The sequence below is a fragment of the Elephas maximus genome, chromosome 19 (genome assembly GCF_024166365.1).
Source record: "Elephas maximus indicus isolate mEleMax1 chromosome 19, mEleMax1 primary haplotype, whole genome shotgun sequence".
In the NCBI taxonomy this organism is placed as follows: Eukaryota; Metazoa; Chordata; class Mammalia; order Proboscidea; family Elephantidae; genus Elephas; species Elephas maximus.
Window position 1 is genome coordinate 21,870,995 of NC_064837.1, and position 25,991 is coordinate 21,896,985.

At 37.0% G+C, this 25,991-nt stretch overlaps 1 protein-coding gene across 1 annotated transcript in view; it reads right to left on the reverse strand.

Moving 5' to 3' along the window:
• Window positions 1-2,093: 2,093 nt before the first annotated feature.
• The window catches only part of NSRP1 (nuclear speckle splicing regulatory protein 1), a 43,318-nt gene continuing 19,420 nt past the window's right edge, over window positions 2,094-25,991 (reverse strand). The window contains exons 3-7 of the mRNA XM_049859764.1: window positions 16,122-16,178; window positions 10,008-10,136; window positions 8,922-9,129; window positions 7,953-8,061; window positions 2,094-6,017 (exon numbers count right to left, since the gene is read on the reverse strand). Of these exons, the coding sequence (XP_049715721.1) occupies window positions 4,949-6,017; window positions 7,953-8,061; window positions 8,922-9,129; window positions 10,008-10,136; window positions 16,122-16,178 (1,572 nt within the window). The 3' untranslated portion in view covers window positions 2,094-4,948. The remainder of the gene's footprint in view (window positions 6,018-7,952; window positions 8,062-8,921; window positions 9,130-10,007; window positions 10,137-16,121; window positions 16,179-25,991) is intronic.

A 25,991-nucleotide genomic window follows, 5' to 3' on the forward strand; every position in this document is an offset into this window, starting at 1 on the left:
TTAGTAAACCCAATCATTGTAATTCTTTACAAATTTGTGCAGAGCTTTAGTTTATAATGTGCTTTCACATATATCATCTCTTTTGACCACCAGAGCTCTGGGTGACACATTTTTCCCAGTTTTGCAAATGAGCCTGAGACTCAGACAGGTTAAATGATTTTCCCCAGGTTCACACAGATGGAAGGTTACAGAACAGATCCAGCCTAGGTTTTCTGATTCCAGGCAAAGTTTATTTGCATGTGTATGTGTATGTTTAAAATCAGCATCATAGAAGCCTGGGAAATCCAGAGTGATTCAACTTCAGGCTGGATTTTTTTCTAAACTGCAAGTACATTCTATTTCATTTTAAGGTGTGATGGGGAAGAGGACTAGGAATAGAACCTGCAGCAGATACAGTATGTGTGTGTGTGTGCCCTGTACTGGTTAGCAAACATCCTGCAAGGTAGCATTACCACACTAAATCCAATCCTTGTACTGTACACAGACTGGTTGTTTAAGAAAGGTATTGGGTCCCTAGAGAAAGTTACTTAAAAAAAAAAAAAAAAGTTGCCCAGGGCCAATTCCAACTCATGGCAACCCTAACATGTTTTGGCGTAGAACTGGGCATTCCCCACCCAAGAACAACATAAACAAAAGGTAGGAGACAAGAGGAAAGAAAATCAACAGTTGGGCCAGTAACAAGGTTCAAATGTCATACCATAGTGACCTCCAGACATACTACTGTACCTCGAATCTGATCTTAAGCTTTCTGAGAGACATCTGTTCCCTCAGATTGTTATTGTTACCACGGTCTAGTGATCACCTTAGGTGGTGCTGCTTTTCCACATGTTGTTACTATTTAAAATAAATGCTAATGTTGCCAATATTCTGAGTTGGAGAACGCTATTAAGCTTAAGATCAAGCGTAAGAACAACTATTACGCAGTTGTTCGGACAGAACAAGGGGATACTGACTGGTTCAAAGTCAGGAAAAGGTATGTGTCACGGTTGTATTCTTTCACCATACCTATTCAATCTGTATGCTGAGCAAATAATCTGAGAAGCTGGACTATATGAAGAACAGGGCATCAGGATTGGAGGAAGATTCAACAACCTGCGTTATGCAGGTGACACAACCTTGCTTGCTGAAAGTGAAGAGGACTTGAAGCACTTACTAATGAAGATCAAAGACCACAGCCTTCAGTATGGATTGCACCTCAACATAAAGAAAACAAAAATCCTCACAACTGGATGAATGAGCAACATCATGATAAACGGAGAAAAGACTTTAGTTGTCAAGGATTTCATTTTACTTGGATCCATAATTAACACCCATGGAAGCAGCAGTCAAGAAATCAAAAGATGCATTGCATTGGGTAAATCTGCTGCAAAGGACCTCTTTAAAGTGTTGAAGAGCAAAGACGTCACCTTGAAGACTAAGGTGCGCCTGACACAAGCCATGGTATTTTCAACCGCAACATACGCATGTGAAAGCTGGATAGTGAGTAAGACTGAAGAAGAACTGAGGCCTTTGAATTGTGTTGGCAAAGAATATTGAATATACCATGGACCGCCAGAAGAACGAACAAATCTGTCTTGGAAGAAGTACAACCAGAATGCTCCTTAGAAGCAAGGATGGTGAGACTGCGTCTTACATACTTTGGACATGTTGTCAAGAGGGATCAGTCCCTGGAGAAGGACATCATGCTGGCAGAGTACAGGGTCAGCGGAAATGAGGAAGACCCTCAACAAGGTGGACTGACACAGTGGCTGCAACAATGAGCTCAAGCATAACAACGATTGACGGCTCAGGACCGGGCAGTGTTTCGTTACGCACAGGGTCACTATGAGTCGGAACCGACTCGACGGCACCTAATAACAACAACATAAAGTGCAAGACTTCAATTACAGGATTCACCTTGAGGTCTCAGCCTCAGTTTTGGACATCACCAACCAGTAATTCTGAAAATATTCAAAACAGTGACTAGTATTCATTTTTTTTTTTTACATACACGGTTTTTATGAATAAAAAAATGCAAAAGGTAAAATGAAAAAGATGGTTAATGTTGAGATCTGAATTAATGGACTTGTGTAAAACGAGGATTATATTTTATATACACAAAATACAAAAATGAAAAAAAGGATGCATTTCCTACACCACCACATATACAGTGAAATTAAAACAAAGTTTAAATAAAAACTTCTCTAAATGTTCATTCATGCCAGCACTATAGAATCTTGCCCTCAAGTAACTGACATTCTATCATCATAAATGCCATGATGGTATTAAGCACAGGATGCAAAAGCAGCACAGAGGCGTTAGTTGCTAAAACAAAGAGGGGTATTTGGACAGGCTTTCTGGAGGCAATGACACTGTGACTCAGTTTTAATAAGGAGTGAGGCAAGAACATGGCGTTTCAGGCAAAGCAATCAATATATGACAAGGCACAAATTAGCATGAAATAGCACTATGAATTTGATTTGAGTAAGGGCAAACAAGGGGAGGGGAAAATGAAATTACGGTATTTTCAGTTATTTATATTCTATTAAAAATTTAGTCAGAGGAACAGATGTTTACCAACCCACAAAATTTCTAAGTATATTATTTTGGACTTCATGTTTAAAAGAACATGATATTTAGCAACAAATTTAATAAACCCCTTATTCATACTGGTCCTAAAGTCTCAAAGAACTGCTGCCCTGTGCGTAAGTCATTTAACAAATCAACAAGTCTATGTAGCTACTTTCTGCAGGAATGTCTAACCGGGATGTCGAACAGTCCCTTCTATTCATATATTAAAAATGTTACAATTACAAAAATGCTTATTTTGAGACATATTATGCATACAGAATATGTAAAACGTGTTAGTTAACAACTGAGTCATCACCATCGACGGCCTGTGTGCCTCTCCCATATCACGAATGTTATCTTGACTTCTGTCATAATCACTTCTTTCCTTTTCTTTAGTTTCATCACCTATCCATTATTTCTATACAAGATAGTTCAGTTTTGCCTGCATTTGAATTTTATATAGATGATATGAATTACTTTTTGTTCCTCATAACTCATTCAAGTTGTATGTAGCTACAGCATTGTATGTAGCTATATATTTCATACCTGTATTTTATATATACCAGATTCTTTACTACTGATGGACATTTAAGATGTTTCCAGTTTGATGAAAAGCACTACTATGAGCATTCCTGGTGCATCTGTGGAAGAACACCTGAGTTACAGGAAATCTGCAGCTTCACCATCACGTGGTAAAGCCAGTCAGTTTTCCAAAGAGGCTGTCCCGGTTCACCCACCAAAGCAGTATGTATAAATTCCTTCTGCTCCGTAACTCATCAACACTTGGTGTTCTAAGGTTAACATTTTTTGCCAACCTGACACGTATGTAACTGTGGTTTTAATTTGACGTTTCGTCCATGCCAAGTCTTTGATATCCATGAGAAAGAAAAAAGAAAAAGGATCTTAATCCCTGTCCCACACCACACACAAAAATTAATTTCAGGTGCATGGTAGAGCTAAATGTGAAAAGTAGACAATGCTTCTAGAAAGGCTGTCCAGTAGAGCTTTCCATGATGATGGAAATGTTCTGTAAATCTGCACTGTCCAATATGGTAGCCACTGGCCAAATGTAGCCACTGAACACTTGAAATGTATCTAATCAGACTGAGGACATGAATTTTAAATTTTATGTAATCTTAATTAAGTTAAACTTTATAAAAATTACTGATTTTTGTTCACTGAAAAACACCATTAAGACAGTGAAAAAGAAAAGCCACATAGTAGGAGAGCATAATTTGCAAAGACAAAGAACTCATATCCTTAACATATATACAACCCTTCCAGGTCATGGAGAAAAAATGGGCAGACTGAAAGACTCTTCAAAAAGGAGATACCTAAATGCTACTAAATATATGAGACAGGCTTCAGAAACCACAAAATAAAAACCATGAGATACCACCATAACCACCAGAATGGCTAAGATTAAACTAACAAATACCAAGTGTAAGCAAGAACATGGAGCAACTGGAATTCTCAAACATGGATGGAAGCAGTGTATCTTGACACAACTATTTTGGAAAACTTATTAGTAGGTATCTACTTAAAAAAAAAAAAAAAAAAATTTTTTTTTTTTACTAAAGCATACCCTATGAATCAGCAATTCCATTCCTAGGAATTACCCAATTAAAAAAATATATATGTATGCAGCAAAAGACAAGTATAAGAATGTCCCTGCCGGTACTATTCATAGTAACTCCAAAATGGAAACAAATAATAAAAACTCAGTTTGCAGTTTCTCCCTGAGCGATGTGAAACCAAGCAGGTTAATAAAAGTAATCCACAGCTTTTCCCATCTGAAGCTCCCAAGCTGCTTTGTGAAAGGCTCTGAACTACTGGGAGAGGGAGATCAACATTTTCTTATCAGGTCTCTGACTCCAGTATCTCCCCTTAGACTATCCTGCACGCTACGCAAGTCGAGTATGCTGTGGGCTAAAAGGTTTTTTAGACAAGATGTGTGATGTACATTTTGCCCATTAATACAAATTTCAGAACATATTTATATGGTTATAAGTACAATAAATATTTTATTGTTCAAGCCACATATTTTAATTTAAAATTCAGTAACACGACAGCTCCTGAAACAAAACTAACGTTAATGGTGACGGCAGAGCCCATTTTCTTCATTAAGTACCTACAGGGACTTAGCACACACTATTAAACTTGCTTGGATACAAACAAAAAATGTGATGTATTGCTAAGTAAATATTACATAAATTCAGTCAAATATTCAAGGTAAAAGGACTTTTGGTTGAAATCTAAACCAAAAGTAAAGTTTGATAATCATATTTAAAAATAGCCTCCCAAACCACTGTTAACACACTCCTTTTTGCTTTCACACAGCAAGTTCCAGGAGTAATAATTTTCTGTGCTTTCACACATCTTTCTTTTGGAGCAACTATCAATCATCTTCCTTCTCAATGTAGGTCTTTGCATTAACCCGTGCCATTTGCCTGGCCAAGTACCTGTCTCTAGCTGACATTACCGTGTCTTCATTGCTCCGCTTTGCAAATTTGCTCACAGCCTCAGGTGGTCTCTCTTGTTCTTTGCCTTTCTCTTTCTCTTTCTCTGTGATTCTGTGTTTTGCTGCCAGTGATGTTTCAGAACTACAGGGGTTCTCTTGGTTCCTTTCTTTCTCCTTTTCCAAGTTTTTCATTTTATTGGATTTTTCCTGGTCAAGCAACCTATCCTTTGCTCTAAAATTTGGGCTACTTTCCTTTCTGTCTCGATTTCTTTCTGAAGATTGAACACTTCCTTCTTGTTTTTCCCTATCTCTGTACTTATCATTGTTCTCATGTCTTTCCTTCCTTCCTTTTATATGCTCTTCCTTTGCTTTGTTTTTCTCCTCCTTCTCTCCCCCTTTCTCACTGTGTCGGTCCTGTTCATGTGATTGTCTATCTCTTTCTTGTTCTCTTGGGATATATTTCTCCCTATCTTTCTCCCTTTTCCATTCTCTGTCATTTCTGTCTCTTTCTCTGTGGTCTCTTCCCCTTGGTTTATCTTCTTTTTCATGCCTCTTCCAGTGGGAATCTCTATGACTGGCCCCTCTGTGCCTATGGGAATCCTTTTCTTTTCGATAATCACGGTCAGTGTAATAGTTCTCCTGGTCCCTGGATTGTCTGTCTTGATGCTCATCTTCTCTTTTCTCATGTCCTCTTGACTTGGAACTTTTTGTGTGGTGTCTGCTACTGTGTCCTCTTTCTTCACTAGATGACCGTGAGCAGGTTTGATTCCTGTGATGCTTAGGGTTATTCTCAGAGGATTCTGTGCCTTTTTTCCTTCTGCAGTTCACTTTATTATTTTCTTCAATGTCATCATCCTCGCTGCTCTTAGAATCAAAGTCGCTGTCTGCATCTGGGTTTTCCTCTGCCTTCATACCAGTTTGGAGAATGCATTTCTCATGTGGTATTCTGTTCTCCAAACTTACTTCATCGGAGTAACCTCTTGATTTCTCTTCCTTTATCCCAGACCTTTAAAAATAACATAAGTATGCCACATTATCAATTATAGTAAGCAAATGAAGTATTCATACAATTTTCCTCAATACTTAAATCAATACAACATAATTATATATACTTTCTGATTATCCAAATGGGAAAAAATACTTAAGCTATTTAGTGTGTAAATATCTGCAAACTACTATTTTCTAACCATTCAAAATATTGTCAATATTGTGAAACTGAAATAGAGAAAATAATCCTTTCTCTATTGGATCACTAGAAGCTTCAGGAAGGGGTCTGCACATGCTCTTCATTTCTGCTAAGTCTGGATGAAGAATAATTAGGAAAAGTAAGATATGTTTTCGATTTAAATTTCATTTTTACAACATGAAGTTCAAGTTATAGCTGTTTGATTTTTCTTTTTCTTCTTTTTAAATTATTATAATGGCCCTGGAAACACACAAAGATAATTTTTCAGGGCAAAATGGTGGCAAAACCTCAATTCTATTAAATAATCCCCTTCGTGATTAAAATGGCACCAGTATCCTTTGGTACCTATCACAAGAAAACAGAAATATTCAATTTAAACACATTCAGCTATTAAAATCAACATTTAAATAGTTCACATCTTCTACATTTTTTTAAGCTGATAAATATGGTTAATTTATATCACCCACAAGTTCTGTCTTACTAATTATACTATTGCAACAATTCTCTAGGAATTGCTGGCAGAACTGTTTTGGCTAAAGGATCACTAACAGTTAGGAATTCTATTATTAGGCTCTGAGAAGTACGACTGTGTATATGACAGTATGGAGTTTCACGGCTGGCCTCATAACTATTCCAGATGAAACTCTTTAGTAGAAAAGTCAAAATGCATTATAATTTCCATCCACAATCTGAATCTTCAAATACATTTTCTTATAACTTCCTCTCCTCACCCTTAATTCCTTCCCTCTACCTCTTCTTTTTCCCCAGCAACAGACTCAGATCCTCTGATCAGAATGTTTCTATTTCAAAAACAAGTTTGCTTAGATACAGGTTTCAGATAAATCCTCCCTCTTACCTTCAACTATGTACTTACAGCATAATCATCTCCCCATTCCCATACCTTGTAATTTTATTTAACCCTTTACTTTCTGCACTGGCCCTGTCTCATAAAAATGTCCACAGAAATGGAAATGTACTATCTGCCCTGCTCAATATGGTAACCACTAGCCAAATGTGGCAACTGAGTACTTGTAAAGTCCACCGTGTAGCCAAAATTTTAGATTTTACTTAATTTTAATTAAATAGCCACATGTGACTAATGGCTACCATACTGGATAATGCAGTTCTAGACCCTGATACATGTACCTTAACATTTCACGGAGGCTGGATCCTTTTCAGCTATCCTATTTATGAAAATAAATCACTTTCCTTTTCACATACTACCTGAACATGCACGTAAGAGTAAACTGTATGACATCTGATTCTTGCCAGATTTCTCTTTAATTCTGAAAGCAATAATTTTAAGGCATCAGGACCATGAGGGATACCCATGCTTTTAGTTAAAAAAAAAAAAAAAGGCATTAATAAAAAAGACTATAATTTGGTTTTGTTCCTCCTTGAAGGTCATTTATAAGACCCACAACTAGAAACCATTTTGATACTCAAATTTTATACACTAAATGCTTAAGTTATTTGATTTTGTAGTAATGTTAAACTTTAATCACTGAAAATATACTGATGCAAATTTTAATGTATTTTTGTGAACTGCAGAATAAAAATGGTCTTGAAATTAATCTGTAGGTTTTTTGATCAAGAAATTACTTGCAAATCTCTAGCCAATCTCTGAATTAGGTCAGGTGGCTCACAACACAACATGCAATGATGCAATGTTCCACCTTTCAGAGGGTTAATGACCCCACAATCATATCTATGGACAGTATCTTTTTTCTAAATATTCCATATGCCACATCTCACCTGGCTTCACGAAAGCTGCATTTAGGAACTTCCTCTTCACCAACTGCTTGATTTAATAGGTGCCTATAAAATCCACTGAGATCTTTTTGCTTGGTTACATCCAAACGTGCTAAGAGAGGGAAAGCAGAAGTGAGAAGAGTATATTCAACAAGGCACAATGCAGTTCAGTTTTACAGGCACGGAGTGTATAACACACACAGTGTGTAAGCTATTGCCTAGATCAGGAGTTGCAGGTCAAATGTGGCCCACTGCCTGTTTTTGCAAATAAAGTTTTATTGGAACACTGCCCTGCTCATTCAGTTATGTACTGTCTACAACTGCTTTTGAGTTACAAAGGCAGACTTGAGTAGCTGCATCAGAGACCCTATGGCACACAAAGCCTAAAATATTTACTATGTGGTCCTTTACAGAAAGTTTACCCACCACTGCTACAGATGAAAACATAATGCATGCCTGGATAGTCTTGCAGATTTGATTTGCTTCTACTTAAAGCTGATGACCACTTATTCCAATTAAACCATCTCCAAGTATATATTCTACTTAGGCCTAGGTAAATGACTATGAATAAGAGCACTAAAGCAAAGCATTAACACATTCTTTAGCTCCCACACTTTTTTTTCCCCTAAATGCCCAGTTGATGCTCTCTAAGTATTAGATTTCCTCATGTCAGAAAACATAATTAGGGTTTAAATCTGTTTATATTGCTGCTGATGAATGTTGTAACCACAGATTTAAACAAAATGAAAAATAAGTGAAAAGTCTTGTAGAAATAATAACTACTGTTGACTGTGCTTTTAGCTAATACCACTTGTTGATTTATAACACTGTATCTTGTATCTTGAATTCCATATATATGAATTTATGACCGTAACATTAAAATCCAAAGGTTCACTGACAAAACAAAATGGTTAACCACAGGGCAGAATTCTGCTGCTTCTGTTCCTTCTCCTCTTCCAGCATCAACCTCACCTTCGAGCGCAGCAGCCCTCTTTTCTCTTTCTTCCTCTTCAGCTCTCTCTTGCAGTTTTTTCTTATAGGCAGAGGTCACAAATGCCTCTTTATCATCAAATTCTCCCTTTTCCATTTCTCGTTCTCTCTGAATTTTCTTTTCCATTCTTTTTTCCTGCTCCTTTTTCCTGATCTCAACTGCTTTTAGTAAGTTGTGAATATACTTGGGCTAAGGGAAAAAAATATTTATTTAGAAAAGAGTCAAAGATAGTAATTGTTAATATTCTATTTTTATCATAAATTCATAAGATAGAAATGGTTAGTCCAAATAGGTAGGACTGTCTTCTTCTCAAAATTCAAAAATAAATTTACTATCTAGAATAAAATTAAAGTTGTTTTCAGTAAAAATTTAAGCATAGAGATAGAAATAATTCATAATGCTATTTTACTTCTTTGTAGACTCAAATTTTCCTACTGCTTTTCTTACCATTTTTACTGGTATTCTTTTAATATTTCAACAAATAAGTGAATGGATAGAAAAGTTCCTATTTTTCAGTTAGCAGAAACAGGATTATTTAAAATAGTAGCTATAATACAATTTGACAACCACTGCTCTTCCAGTAGATACTGAAAGGTGCAAAGATCCTTAAAAATCAGTCTATGCTTGTGGAAGAACAAGAGTGATAGAAAATTTGAACTTACTTCAATCCCTGCCTCAATTTTTTTCAAACTAGAAATACGATCATGATGATTCAGTTATCAGCTAAGAAGCAGTTAAAAAAAAAAAAAGAGGATGGTAAAACATGAACAAGCATAAACACGAGGAGGACAAATTCGGTACATAAAATTTCTAAGGATAAATTTTAAATATTTACAAAGCTTTCAAAGCAAACAACAAAATGTATAAAATTAGAAAATTCACTTGTTTCTGTTAAGATTCTATTGTGTAGGGCTTCCTGAGTTTTAAATCTATAATATCTGGAACCAAGGGCTCTTCACATTTCAAATACCTGGAAGCTTTTACTCAGCTCATCCGCATGCTGAAATACGATTAAGACACAAAATGCATGTCAAGATCAAAGAAAGTTTCTATTTTCACTTACAAACCTTTCGGTCTTTTCCCAAAAGCAATTTAGGATTACTTTCTTCCTTTTTTTTCTGCATTTCATCATAAATACTGTCATATTCATACACAGTAGCATCTTCTGCAAGGGCCTTTTGGATTTCCAGTTTCGTCTTTAAAAAAAATTAAACATGCTTCAAAAATATGTCAGCCAATAGATACCACAAAAGGTCTATCTTTTTTTTTTTTTGAGAGAGAGGTTCATCAAGTGGAAATCTATCATAAAAAGATTATAGCAATCACACTGAATGTCAATTCTAGAGCCTTGAAAGTGTACAATTTTTTTGAAAAAGGAGATTAATAACACTACCTACATTCCAGATTGTAGTGATAATTGACTTAATAAACTTAAAACCCTTAGAATAGAGCCTGACACAGAGCAACTGTTCAATAAGTGTTAACTATTATCTATTCACTTATACATAAATATAATCCACACCAACATGTCAAAATGTGGAAAGCATGACTTGGAAATATCTAACCCTGCTTTTGAGATGCTTATATATTAAACTTTCAAATCATCTTTAGTGAGCTGAGTTGCCAAATAGACTGTTTTATTTTCAAATGTCTAATGGTAGGAAATACTGTATGAAAAGCTCTCAACATTATCTAGTAAAAAATAACATTTTGTAATTAAGCCGGTTTTTCCAAATTTTAATCTTACAAAGTCCTCTGTTTATGATGTCCCTTCAATCTTCAATGTTCTTCCTCATGCTTTCAAGTCAACAAAATCTTATCCAGAGCTTCAGGGCCCCCTCAAGCCCTACCTTCTTCTCTGAGGACTTTAACCACCAACAATCTCTTCTGAACTCATGGCACATTCACCACTGCAATATTTAACTCTTAATAGGCTTGATGTTATTACTTTCTAATTATTTCACAAATCTTAGCTTCTCTCCCCCTAGCTTAGAAATTGCTTAGTCTACACACTGTAACCTTTTCTTGAATTACCACAATACCTAATATAATATGGAACACAAAAGGTTTATAAACCCTTTTAAACAGAAAGAATCCTCCCAACAGTCTCAAGTTTTTACATATCAATAGGCTGGAAAGATGTACCATGCTAACCTAAATTTTTTCTGAAATATTGTTTAAAATATTAAATTCATAAATTCCCTCACTTTTCAACATTTACTTTAGAAATGTAAATGTAAATCATTAGAAAAACAATGATTTTCCTGCTCAGATGGTAAACTAGCACTGCTACTCCTTCCCTAAAACCAAATCTGGAGAACCCAAAGAGGCAAATATACAACCCAGGAAATAACTACCACAAAAAGCAAGAGAAACTGAAGGCTGTGACTTTGCGTATGGGGGGAGGAGAACAGCAGGGGGTACTGTGGTCTGGGACCAAGCACAGCTGACGGCTGTGTGTGGACAGCCTAGAGAAAGGAGGATGTAAGTTCTGTTCTTGCTTCTTTTTCTGATACTTCAGGATAAGCAAAGCCTTGTTCCTCCCTGCAAAGATAGGTGGCAATACTGCATGAGCCCAAGACTAGAGTCATTGCAAAAGTCCTGTTGAGGTGAGGAGTAGAGGACAACAGCTTGAACTGGGAGCTCAAGAATTCACCAGCTTCCCCACAAACTCCAGGGCTGGCGGATCACAATCTAGACAGCCTGGTTCCTTTCAGTTTCCTTCTGTTTCTCCCTCAGGGTAGGAAGGTAATACCTGGACCTGAAGAGTTGCTTGGTGGGACAACTGTGTTTTTTGTGTTGTCTGGGGTTCCATACCCTAGGGCTCAGTCCCTCTCCTACTCTTGAACTCATCAGGAATGAGGCTAACTAGGGTCTGGTCTTTGGCCCTTCTTCAATACATATTAGAGAATCACTCACCAAGAGATTATGAGCTCACAGACTAAAATAATTAGATAACTGAAGTGGTTTTAATTTTAAAAATAATTGAAAGAACTTAAAAAAAAAAAGTCAAGTAGACAAGTATGTATCATTGGAATAATAAATTACCAGGATCTAGAACCAAGATTTTAAAATAAGCAAGATAAATAATAAATTATAAAAGAAATATGAAAGATATTAGCAAACAAAACAAGAGTAAAAATTCATAAAAAAGAACTAAGTGGAAAAATTAGGTATAAAAAACATAGTAACTAGGGGACAAAAATTATAGGTGAGATTAGTAGAATGAATTCAGTTGAAGACGAACTAACCAATTGGAAGACTGGATTAAGCAACTCTCCAAAACGGACACAAGAGAAGATATACAGAAAATACAAAAGTTAGGATATGGAGATCAAAAGAAGTACCAGTATCTGGAAAAATGAAGTCTCAGAATAAGACAGGGGTCCCCAGGCTGCAGAAAATTGCCCTGCCTCAGGCAGCTTGCTTGGCATGCCCCAGAGTTTTACATTAGTATCCTGGTTCCTTTGCTTGTTACCCACCACCCACCCCCAGCTTTATATTAGAATCCGGTTCCTTTGCTTGGCACACCCAGTAGTATCACATTAAAATCGTAGTTCCTCTCCTTAACTGCTGCCCCAAAACTAGAGGAAATTGGCAGAAACCGGCTGACACTCAGGATAACCTTTTAGCTCATTAAACACCTCATGCATAATACCCTCCCCATCTCTGGGTGGAATTTAACTGCCATTTTCTGAACTTGCGATGCATGAAGTTATATGTAAACCCAACTGCACCTGCGTAGCATCATTAAGAATGTGGCTGATGTAACCTGTACAAACTTCCTACTTGTAAACCCCCTAAAAGTAACCTTTCCCCTCACCCTTGCTGAGCAGTCTTGGTGGCGGCAGCCTCAACTGTTCCTCTCCTTGCACAAGATAAAGGTGCCTTTCTACTGTCCCACCATGGTCTCTCGTTTACTGGCTGAGACAAGTCATACAGAGCGGAATCTGGGGTTACACCCAGCAACAAGATGAAAAGAAAAACAAAAACTGAGGGGAGAAATACTCAAAGAAATAATGGAGATAATTTCCTTAGAATAGACGAAAGATGAACAACCAAGAAGACCACTTGGTGCCATAGAGTGCTGAATAGGAGAGACAAGGAAAACCCCTCACTTAGACACATGGGGTTGCCATGAGTTAGAATCGACGCAATAGCATCAGGTAATGCACAGACACAGTATTGTTAAATACCAGAATAGCAAAATGAAAACAAAAAATTCTGAAAGCTTCTAGAGAGAAAGAGCAGATAACTCACAAAGGAGTATCAGACTGACTTTACATTTCTCAACAGCAACACTGACAGCAATTAAGACACCAGAGTAATGATTTTTAAAGTAACAAAGAAAAAGAACATAGGATTTTATATTTAGGCTAATTATCAAATGCAAGGGCATAAAAAATATTCTCAGACTCACAAAGGCTCATATTAAATACACTTTTGGAGAAAGTATTCAAGAAGAAAAGAAATCCAGGAAATGTTGAAAGAAAGATGAGAAGGGTGACGTGGAATGTTCATAAAGCTGTTTGTATCTTAAAAACAAACGCCAGACAAAAGGAGTGGTGGGGTAGAAAAGAATGCGCCCTCATAATGAGCCACACTGAAGTTCAAGACAAGGTCAACTTAACGGGGTGGGCAGAAACCAATGGATGATAGCGTGCTCAAGTTCTAGCCTTTTTAGGAGGAAGACAAAGATACCACAATTAAGAAGGCACATAGTGGTTAAGAGATCAGAGGCTAACCAAAAGGCTGGCAGTTCAACTCCACCAGCCGCTCCTTGGAAATCCTATGGGGCAATTCTACTCTGTCCTGTAGGGCTGCTATGAGTCACAACTGACTAGACGGCACCTAACAATGACAACTGGTTAGGAAAAAAAACAACAAACCCCCTACCAAGAAAACTCTAGGTCAGATAGAAAGCTTCCCTGTCAAGTTTTATCAAATGTTTAAAGAAAGAAATAATTTCAAATTTCTGTGTTATTTGCTCATTTTATGAGACTCACCAAACCTTGGTATTATCAGACTTTTTAATTTTTTCAGTCTCGATAATTACAGTGAAATAAAAGGAAACTTACAGGCCAAGCTCATTTATGATGCGAAAATCCTCAGCACTTATGTAAACAGCCTAAATAAAATCCGAGTAAACTAAATGCAACGGTATATAAAGATAATACACTATGCCCATGTTTGGGTTATGCTATTTTATACAAAGTTATAATAATTGATTTTCTCAAGTTAAACCAACCTTGCATTATTGGTATGAAGCCAACTTCATCATGAAGCAATACTCTTTTTATAGAACCCATTAATGATTTTAAAAAATAAACAATGAACAAAACCTCTAACCAGGAATAGAAAGAAAAGCACTTCTTAGCTTGACAACAGGTATCTTCCAAAGAACTACACTAAAAGGTTGTATTTAATGATGAGATACCGAAAGCTTTATTAACGAAATGGGGAAAAAATGGCTTCACTATTAAAGTACCCCACTTCTAGGAGTATTTTCTTTTAAATTAAGTAAAAGCAATCAAACCAGTATTCACTGTGACGAAAGCTGGTTTGGGGTTAAAGCAGCAAACAAGAGCTGAATCACCCAAATGGGAACAAGATGAAGAACAGCTAGCAGATGTGGGAGACCAAAGCAGCGGTAGGCAGGTGAGAGGTATAAGAAGAGTTGTAGTAGTAGTCTTAATTTCCAAGCAAACAATGAAAAAGTCCCACTGACAGAAACAGTAGCTTTGAAAAATCCAGAGTTAAGAATGAAATTGGATTTGGGATTTATGCTTTATGTGTAGAAAAAGTAGCACAAAAATAAAGAACATGAGAAAACAGGACACCTACAGGATCTTGGAAAAGTTACCTGACTCCCTGGAACTCAATTCTTTCATCTATATAACAAAGTTGAACTTGATGATCACTCTAAAATCCTATTGCATTCTAAAATTCAGATTCAAAGCACTACAGTATTTATGTTAGTTAAAAAATCACAGATTTTTGTTTTTATGTACATATTAAATAATTTTGAGGTTGCTGAGGTAAACATTATAATATTCCACCATTGAACTGAGGTAGTATCTTAAAATAACTGAATACATAAAAAAAATACATAAAAAAAAAAATAATTCAAGGTCAAATCCCCAGGGAAGCAGTATAACACACTGGATAAAAGCTTGCGGCTCTGAAATTTCACTGCCTGGGTATGAACACAACTCCATCATTTACTAACTGTGTGACCTTACGCAAGTCAAATAAATTCTTTTTGCCTTCATTTCCTCAACTGTAAAATGGGATTATAAGAACATCTACCTCACAGAATTGTGAAAATAATTAAGGATGACTCTTGAAAAGTAATTAATATAACATCTGGCACACAGGAAACAGTCAATAAATTTATCCTGGATTTATACTGGATTCTAGTTAAACAAGGGAGAAATAGGTACCAGGAATTATAAGAAAAAATAGAAGAAAACTAAAACTGAAGGAAAAAAAAAGCTTGTCAATATTTACTTTATGTTCTGTAGTAGCAAAATCTGAGATATACTAGCGCGGTAGAAAGATAAGTAAATCTTCAAGTCTGCTTCTGTAATTAACTGTGTGATCATGTGGATAGCTAATCCTTTTTAAGTTTCAGATTTCTTAATCAGGACCATGAGCAGGTTTGTGACAATTAAAAATACATATATATATATATTTATGTAAAAAGTGCTTGGAAATACTATAGAGCATAATATAAACACAAGGTGCTACTAAGTCTATTAAAAATTACCCAATACCTATTTTCTTAATAGACGCATTTCAAATAATTATAAAATTTTAAAATCAACTTGCTTGTGAAAAGACTTTTTTAAAACCAGTAAACTCACTCGCAGGAATTATTGAGCTAAACGATCCACTGCCAGACTAATGAATGAGTCATCATCTAAAAACAAGACATGGTTTAACCTACTGCACAAAAATTCTTTATTCTGTTTTTTCCACTCAAATTTATATGAGAAACCTGTAACCTATGTAAAAATCAAGAAGCATCCTTTTAGCACATTTTTAGAGAGTAAGGATCAACACAAAATTATTTCTTTATAAACACCTACTCTGCTTTAGTTTCAGTACCAAGATATCAAAACTAACACTTAAAAATGTGAGCCGAAATACTTCACCAAACACATTTAACTCACTCTTACCTGTTTAATTGCTTGCTTCTTAGCAGCTTCCCTCTGAAGGCTTTCACTCACAGAAGTCTATAAAAAGAAAAAAAGCTGTCATTCCTTCCACCCATTTAAAATTTCTTTTTCAGTATTCAAGTTGGCAACTAGTTCCTTAATGTGACAGTTAAAAGTAGAAAGATACCATGAATTAAATTAACATTTTCAAGATCTTTCCTCTAAAACTTCAGGAAACACATGAATTTTCATTGCAAATCATCAGAGCAGTCTGTAAGGTGTAAGAGAAAATATAATGGTACAGGCAAGATTGATGAGACATGGGTGTTTAGTCCCAGCTTCACCACTAAGTCATTCAGCCTCTCTGGATTTGAATTTCTTTTACGCACAAATGTGAATGGGGAGGAACTGGACTGGTAACATTTCAGATCTCTTCCAACACTAAAATGGTATGATTCTCAGCAACAAAAAACACATCATTTAATATTCATCACTGAATATAGTACACCAAGCTCATGGTATATGCGTTACAGTTTGTTGTTGTTGGGTGCCTTCGAGTTGACTCAGACTTATAGTGACCCCATGTGACAGAGAAGAACTACCCCACAGGGTCTTCTTGGGTGTAATCTTTACAGAAGCAGGTCACCAGTTCTTTCTCCCTCAGAGCCACTGGGTGGGTTTGAACTGCCAACCTTTCAGTTAGCAGTTGAACACTTAAACGTTGTGCTACCAAGGCTCCTTCTTTACAGCTTAGGGATAGCCAAAATTATCTGTGGCTATAATCATTCAACAGATACATACTGAAAGCCTGCCATAAGGGGCACTGTTCTAGGTCCTGAAGACAGTAGAAAAACTAGGACAGTCTTTGTCCTCAAGAGAGAAATAGTCTGAAAAGGAAGACAAATAACTGAAGAATTAATTACAATACAAATGTGATAAGCAATGTAATAAAGAGATAAACAAGGAACTGTGGGATCCCAAAGCAGAAGGCAACTAAATATATGAGGAATCAAGAAACCCTTTCCAAAAGAGAAATTAAAATTAGATCTGAATCAAAAAGAACAGAAATTTAAAAGAAGGATATTCTGGAAGTAGCAGTAAGGACATGGGCAAAAGTAAATAAAGACTAATAGCTAAGAACAAAAGTATAATTAGAATACTTTAAAAAAAAGTTTCCTTAAAAGTATAAGGTTTTGTGAACATATAAAAACCACTGAACTATACACTTTGAAAGGGTGAACTTTACAGCATGTTAACTGTATCTCAAAAAAACAAAACAAGGCTATCGATGAATTTATTTTTAATTAAAATTATAATGCTCAGCCCTGGTATTATAGTTGTCTAGCCTACTGACATTTGCTTTTTTTAGTTGTGTATGATCAGTCAGTGTGCTTCCTTTGTTTTTCACAGCAATAAACAGAAAAAAATATACAAACCTAATTCTAGCTCCCTAGAGACAAATTCAATATACAAAAAGCCATACAAGCAAAAAAACACACATTATCAATAAATTAAAGAATTGTATAGACAAAGGGGAACTAAGAACTTGGCTGCCAACCAAAAGGTCGGCAGTTTGAAGCCACCAGCTGCTCCTTGGAAACCCTACGGGGCAGTTCTACTCTGTCCTATAGGGTCACAATGAATCAGAATCAACTTGACAGCAATGTGTTTGGTTGTTTTACATAGACAAAGGAGTCCCTGGATGGTGCGAACTGTTAAGCGCTCAACTGCTAGCTGAAAGGCATCTCAGAAGACAGGTCTGGTAATCGGCTTCAGAGAGGTCACAGACTCCACAGCAACTAACGACACCAGAGGAAGAGATGTTGATAACTACAACAGTAACAGCAGCTAACACTTACCGAGCCTGGTGCCATGTTACTTTCCACATACTAACCATTTGATCAAAATTTCCAACACATGATAAGACGCTTCAACTCATTTCAATATTAAATATGCTAATGAGAAAGTCTCATGAAATTCTTTCCAATGTATTTTTATATCTGTCTTCCTAATTAGCGTAAATATTGTTTCTTGATGATCGTTAGTCACGTGTGCATGTGTGTATAGCTCAATGCTGTTTTATGACACGAACAGCTTCGTGGAACCACTGCCAATAAGATCCTTAACTGTACCAGCATTAAGGCTCTGTAGTGCTCCTCCTTTACTGTCCTACCCACCCCTCTCCCACACACCCTAACCCCTGGCAACAACTAATCTGTTCTCTATTGCCACAATTATGTTATTTCACAAATGTTAAATAAATACAATCATGCACTGTGTGTCCTTTTGAGGCTGGCTTTTTTCACTTGGCATAATTTTAAAGGTGTGTGTTTTACTTAGTACAGATGTTGCAAAACACTTCAATTCCTGCCACAAAATAACCTTACCTACAAGTGACCTAAGGAAAAGCTGCTAAAAAATTATTGAGGGTGAATGTGACCCAAAACACACAATACTGTCATTAATTGAATAGCTACAAAATTAGCAGGCAGATAATTATTCTATGTCTGAAGACCAGCTCACAGTATAACACAGGACAGAATTCATTAACGACGCCTCCCAGTGTAACCCCAAATTATCATTAGTTTTAAACTTAGGAAGACAGAAATTACTCCTTATAAGGACCTCTATCTTAAAAAAGTACTAAGACTGCATGAAAAGTATAGCATTTTACAGGGGCTCAAAAGATTAGCAATATACTACTGATAAAGTTTAACTCTGGTTCATTTTAGAAGACATTTAAGAAAAAAAAATTCAAATGCAAACATTCTGTTACCATAAATCAAACCCAATCCAACTCGTTGCTGATTTCAACTCATAGCGACCCTATAGGGCAGAGCAGAACTGTCTCACAGGGTTTCCAAGAAGCAGCTGGTAGATTCAAATGGCCAACCTTTTGGTTAGCAGCCAGGGTCTTAACCACTACAACAGCAGGGCTCCAATATTACCATACCACACTGGTATTTCAAAATTGGGGAACTATATCACATTTATGGGCAGTTCCTCAAAGACTAAACTATAAGTCCAAGGCAGTTCCAATACAAACCTCTGAAGAGTTTTGTTTTAGTTTTCAAGGAATTGAAACTCATTCTATGTCTATGGAAGAATAAAGGTCAAAAACAATAAAGTTTGAAAAAAGTGTAAAATAGGGCTCATTCTACTCTATTGTAAGATTTACTAAAAAATAAAAAATAAGGCATAATAATAAAAAGTGTGGTACTACCACAGCAACATATAACAATGGAACAAAACAAGAGAGCTTAGCTTAGCACCAGACTCATGGATTAGCGATACATGGGAACTTGACACGATAAAAAACCAAAACTAAAAACCCACTGCCATTGAGTTGATTCCAAGAGTCTTAAACTGAGTCTATTCTGTCTTATACTGAGTCAGAATCAGCTCACAGTATAAGACAGAGTAGAACTGCCTCACAGGGTTTCCAAGCCTGTAACCTTTACGGAAGCAGACTGCTACATCTTCCTCCCGCGGGAGTGGCTGGTGGGTTTGAATCACTGATCTTTTGGTCAGCGGTCAAGCACTTTAACCACTGTACCACCAGGGTTCACCAGCTATAATAAAGACAACCCACAAATCAGCAGGAAAAAGATGCACTGTCTATAGATGGTTATTACCTCACCCACCTCGGCTCCACATGGATTAAAGATCTGCATGTAAAAGATATTATAAACTCAATAAAAGATAGAACTTCTTTAAAACAACGCCTAAAATCACAAACTGTAGGGAGAAAAACTGATGGTCTTATATTCCCCAGAAAACCCAGTGCCGTCGAGTCAATTCCGGCTCATAGCAACCCTATAAGACAGAGTAGAATTGCCCCATCAAGTTTCCAAGGAGTGTCTGGTGGATTTGAACTGCCGACCTGTTGGTTAGCAGCTACAGCACTTAACCACTACACCACCAGGGTATGACTATATTAGAAAGCAAGAATTTATGCTCTATAAAGACCACCATATAATGGTCAACGCTAAGCTGCAATAACAAACTGGCGTTCACCATTACTGAACACTTTGATCGAAGATTCCACAAAAGAATCCTTATCAAAAGGGGGAAAATGTGTAACAATCAGAATTTCAAATTCTCATGGATCCTAGATCCTGGAGCCATGAGGCTGAATGAACCCCTGCAACTATTGCTCTAAGATAATCTTTAAACATCAAACCAAAAGTATTCCCTGAAGACTTCTAAAAACCAAAAAATAGTTTAGCTTAACTAGTAAAAAAAGATGTCTGACTTAAGCATTTTGCTCTTTTAAGAACTATCTACATGAGATCAAATTGACAGCAACTTGAAGATTGGCCAGGAACCTCCCAGGCAGTGAATTCATGTTAATGGGGGAGGAACAACTCAAAAAAAGGAGTGAGAACGGTTACATAACTCAAAGAATGTAATCAATGTCATTTAATGGTACATGTAGAAACTGCAGTACTGGTGTATGTTTTGCTGTGTATATTCTCAACAAAATAAAATTATAAAAAAATTTAAAATACTCAAAAGCAAATAAACAAAACACTAGCAAGTAGCCATCTAAGATGAACAACTGGTCTCAATCCAGCTGGAGCAAAGGAGAATGAAGAACACCAAAGTCACAAGGGAAGTATGACCCCAAGAGTCAGAACAGACCACAAAAATCAGACTACATCAGCCTGAGACCAGATGAACTAGGTGGTGCCTGGCTATAACCGATGACTGCCCTGACAGGGAACACAACAGAGAACCCCTGAGGGAGCAGGACAGCAGTGGGATGCAGACCTCAAATTCTCTTTTAAAAAACTAGACTTAATGGTCTGACTGAGACTGGAACGACCCCGGAGGTCATGGTCCCCAGACCTTCTGTTAGCCCAAGACAGGAACCATTCCCAAAGCCAACTCTTCAGACAGGGATTGGACTGGACTACGGGATAGAAAATGATACCGGTGAGGAGTGAGTTTCTTGGATCAAGCAGACACATGAGAATATGTGGGCAGCTCCTGTCTGGAGGGAAGATGAGAAGGCAGAGGGGGACAGAAGCTGGCTGAATGTGTATATTCTCAACAAAATTATATAAAAAAAAAATTAAATACTCAAAAACAAACAAAAAACACTAGCAAGCGGTCATCTATGATGAACAATTGGTCTCGACCCACCAAGAAACACAGGGTGGAGAGAAGGAATGTGCTGTCTCGTTAGGGGAAGAGCAACTAGGAGTATATAGCAAGGTGTATGTAAGATTTTGTATGAGAGACAGGTTTGATTTATAAACTTTCACTTAAAGCACAATTAAAAAAAAAAAGACTCCAGACACCACTCTCCAAAGTGGGATGCAGAATGTTTTCTTAATAGATTTTATTACGCCAATTGACTCAGATGTCCCTTGAAACTATGGTACCCAAACCCCCGTGCCTGTTCCGCTGGCCTTCGAAGCATTCAGTTTATTCAGGAAACTTCTTTGCTTTTGGTTTAGTCCAGCTGTACACAGGCCAAATTTTAATGAAATATGCTTGGTAATATTTTTTTTTTTCAGAAGACAAGCAATAGTTTGGCACCTAATATATAATCACAATGACCAAATCAGGTGTGCAGCATGCCCAGTACAGACTTTATTAGAGTTTGGTTATAAATACACAATCTCTTGACATTGAAGATGTAGTTCTTGCAGATAAAGTCCAAAGGCAGGAAATGAATCTCCTCCCAAATGCTGCTGCTTATCTTTAAAGTAACCTCAAATTATTACTAAACTAATGAAGTAATTTTGTTTCAGAAAGTGATCTGATCTACTTTATTCTCAGCTTTTGATAAATCCATGAGTGAGATGAAGGATTATTGCTTTTTGTCTGACTACACATACAGAAACACATGAAAATAAAGGAAAAACTTATAAAAATGATTTTTATGGTAAAGTTGGAACAGGCAGTGTCAAAGCCCGTCAGTATATGAAGAGACATGAGTGGTTTGGGAAAATCAGAAAGCTAATTTTGTTATTTAACTTAGCAAATTTGGAATTAAAGCATATACTATCTTCTAATTGGAGCCCTGGAGGAGCAGTGGTTAAGAGCTCGGCTGCTAACCAAAAGGCCAGCAGTTCATATCTACCAGGTGTTCCTTGAAACCCTGCAGGGCAGTTCTACTCTGTTCTGTAAGTCGGAATCAACTCGACGGCAATGGGTTTGGTTTTGGTTTTATATTCTAATTAGAAATTGTCAGTTAAAAAGGATGAGTGAAAGGGTGCAATGAAATCATGTACAGACTAAATAAGATACTAGTAATTCAAAAAAATATAATTATGGATACTAATGCCTTGTTTATGGAATTTTTCTAACATGTGATTCTTAGCTAATGACCACAACTCAAAGTGGTGATCAAGATCCTATAAAATGGTCCCAAAAAAGACGGCATCCCAATATGACCATCAAACAAAAAGTGGGATGGAGACAGCTGGTAGACACTGGAAGGTAGAGTTGCGTAATTTCACATGGAAGGATATACGTCTCAAAAATCTAAGATAGGGTCACATACTGGAAAAGCAGTTGAAGAAGAAAGAAGAGCTAGACAATGCCTGGCTTTGTTGACCAAATTAAGGATTCTTAATCCTAAAAGAGATGGGAAGTCAACAGTGATTTTTGAAAATTTCAGTAAGATCGTTTCATCTGAAGTTTGCAAAAATGGATTGAAGAGGCTTCAAAAGACAACCTGGACATCAGTGAAAATGGAAGAGCAAGGACCTCCAAAAATCCTCTCCTCCATAAAAGCACCAAAAAACATTGACTAAAACGTCAGAATCTATTTTTTTAGGATTCCAAACATTAAAAGGCTTACAGTAACCCAAGTAGCACTTATTCAAGAACAACGGCTGAATCTTGGTAAGAACAGTAAGCCTGAACTTGCTATATTCCCATCCCCACCTCCTAGCACTATGGTAGACTTGAAACAAACACCCATAATCATGGTAGAAACCAGCAGCCTGGCAGCCACTGGAGGGAAGAGAATTTCTAAGCTACATTACCAGAGAAATGTTATTATTTGATCTGTCTGTGGTTCCTAGAAAGACCCCACTCACAGGCTGTCTTTATTTGACTTAACTCAGAGTTCACACTGTGAACACCCTTTCCCAGGGGCGTTCCCCAAAGATGCATGTCAAAAAACAATCAAAGGTAATTACTAAACATAAAGGCTGCCTGAAGGGGTGGATGGCAGTGGGACGAACCACAGGCCAACCAAAAAGCGTAAAAGGTAAAGCTTGGGAATAAGATATCCATAGCCAGGTTTGAAAAGTTCCATCATTTCTGAAAATCTTGAAGGCCACTGCCCATGTGTAGGGTTGTGCACAAGCTTAGGAAAGACCTGAGAAGGCCCTAAGCTCTCACCTCTAACTGATGTTGAGGCTTTGCACAAGCAAGAACTGAAGGCTAAGGTGGAATTGTAAAGTGCCTGGCTGAGTGTTAAAGGTGTGCCCCAACATGCACAAACAGCCCCTCAGCAAATTCTGGGCAACTTACTGGTTCCTGACATTTAAGGATATTTCCATCCAATCATTATACACTAAATAAGCAGAGACTTCTTGGCCACATACAACAAAGAATACACACCTTACAATTTTAGTACAGAAAACTCACTAATAAGCAAAAAACAAAAATCAAAACAACTCAATAAATCCTGGGGAGAGGGGAGAATCTGATCTCCAGAGTTGCAACATTACATTATCTTAAATGTCCGGTTTCCAACAAAAAAACTATGAGACATGCAAAGAATCAATACGGTCTACACAAGAAAAAAAAAGGGTCAAAAAGAAACTGTCCCCAAATAGAAGGTCCAGTTAAGAGTGGGGAAAAAAAAATGTAGAACAAAATTCAAATTCATAAAAAAGACCAGATTTACTGGTCCAAGACAGACTGTTGTTGTTGATAGGTGCCAACTCATAGCCATTCCATGAACAAAAACACTGCCCGGTCCTGCGTCATCCTCACAGCTGTAGTTATCTAGACTAGAGGAACCCCCAGAGACTATGACCCGTACACACCCTACTAACCTGGAACTGAAGCCATTCCCAGAGATCACCATTCAGCCAAATTATAAACAGGCCTATAAAATATACAGTAACACCTGTGAAGAGGTTTTAACACCTGTGAAGAAAGTCTCCTTAATCATCTGTACGAGACCAGAAGGGCGACATCTGTCCAAAAGCAAAGATGAGAAGGCAGGAAGGGGCAGGAAAACTGAACAAATGGAAATGGGGAGCTCAGACTGACATACTGAGGTGACCGCTACCAATGTCACGGAATAAACTGAACCAGAAACTGATTTTCTCTGTAAACCTTCACCTATAGCACAATTAAAAGAAAAAAGAAGCTGTCCTTGAGAAAGCCCAGATGCTAGACTTACTAGACAAAGACTTTAAATCAGCTATTTTAAATCTGTTCAAAGGACAGGAGCCATGTCCAAAAAACTAAAGTATGAAAATAACATTTCACCAAATAGACAATATCGGTAAAAAGACAGAAATTGTGAAAAAGGATGAAATAAAAACCCTGGAGTTGAAAAGTATAATACTTGAAATGAAAAATTCACTAGAATGGCTAAACAGGAGATTTGAGCTCACAAAAGGATCAGTGAACACAAAGATAGGTCAAATAAAACTGTCCTGTGAGGAACAGAAAGAAAAGAGAATGAAGAAAAACGAACAGTCTCATAGACCTGTGGGACACCATCAAGTGTACCAACATATGCATAACAAGTTCCAGGAGGAAAAGAGACAAAGTGGCAGAAATAATATTTAAGGAAATGATGGCTACAAAGTCCCAAAGTGATGAAAAACAATCTACACATCAAGAAATTCAACAAACTCCAAGCAGGATAAACTCAGAGTTCTAGACACATCATCAAAGTATTTAAAGATAAAGACAAAATTAGTAAAAATCCTAAAAGCTGCAAGAGAGGAGAAACTCATCATATACGAGCAATCCTCAATAATATTAATAGTTTCTCATCAGAAACCATGGAGATATGAAAGCAACGGGATGACATACTCAAAGCGATGAATGAAAAATACTGTCAACCACGAATTCTGGATCTAGCAAAACTATCTTTCAAAAATGAAGGTGAAATTGAGACAATAAACAAAAACTCAGGGAATCTGTTACTAGCAGACCTGTCCTTCAACCTGAAAGAAAGGACACTACATAAAAAACTCAAATCTACATGAAGAAAAAGAAAACTGGTAAAGGTAATTAATTACATAGGTAAATACAAAGACAGTGTAAATGTATTTTGTCTTTAACTCTTTTTTCTCCTAAATTAAAAGAACTTCATAAAGCAATAATTATAAACGTGTAATTTTTTTTAATAGGCTTACACAATGTATAAACATATAATTTGTATGACAATAACAGCACAAAGGAGGAGGGAGGGAATGGAGCTATATACTAGCAAAGTTTTGTATACTATTGTCATTAAATTGGAAACCCTGGTGGCATAGTGGTTAAGAGTTTGGCTGCTAACTAAAAGGTGAGCAGTTTGAATCCATCAGACGCTCCCTGGGAAGTCTATGGGGCAGTTCTACTCTGCCCTATAGGGTCGCTGTTGTTGTTGTTGTTAGGTGCCGTAGAGTCGGTTCCAACTCATAGCGACCCCACGCACAACAGAACAAAACACTGCCCGGTCCTGAACCATCCTCACAATCGTTGTTATGCTTGAGCTCATTGTTGCAGCCACCGTGTCAATCCACCTCGTTGAGGGTCTTCCTCTTTTCCGCTGACCCTGTACTCTGCCAAGCATGATGTCCTTCTCCAAGGACTGATTCCTCCTGACAACATGTCCAAAGTATGTAAGAAACGGTCTCGCCATCCTTGCTTCTAAGGAGCATTCTGGTTGTACTTCTTCCAAGACAGATTTGT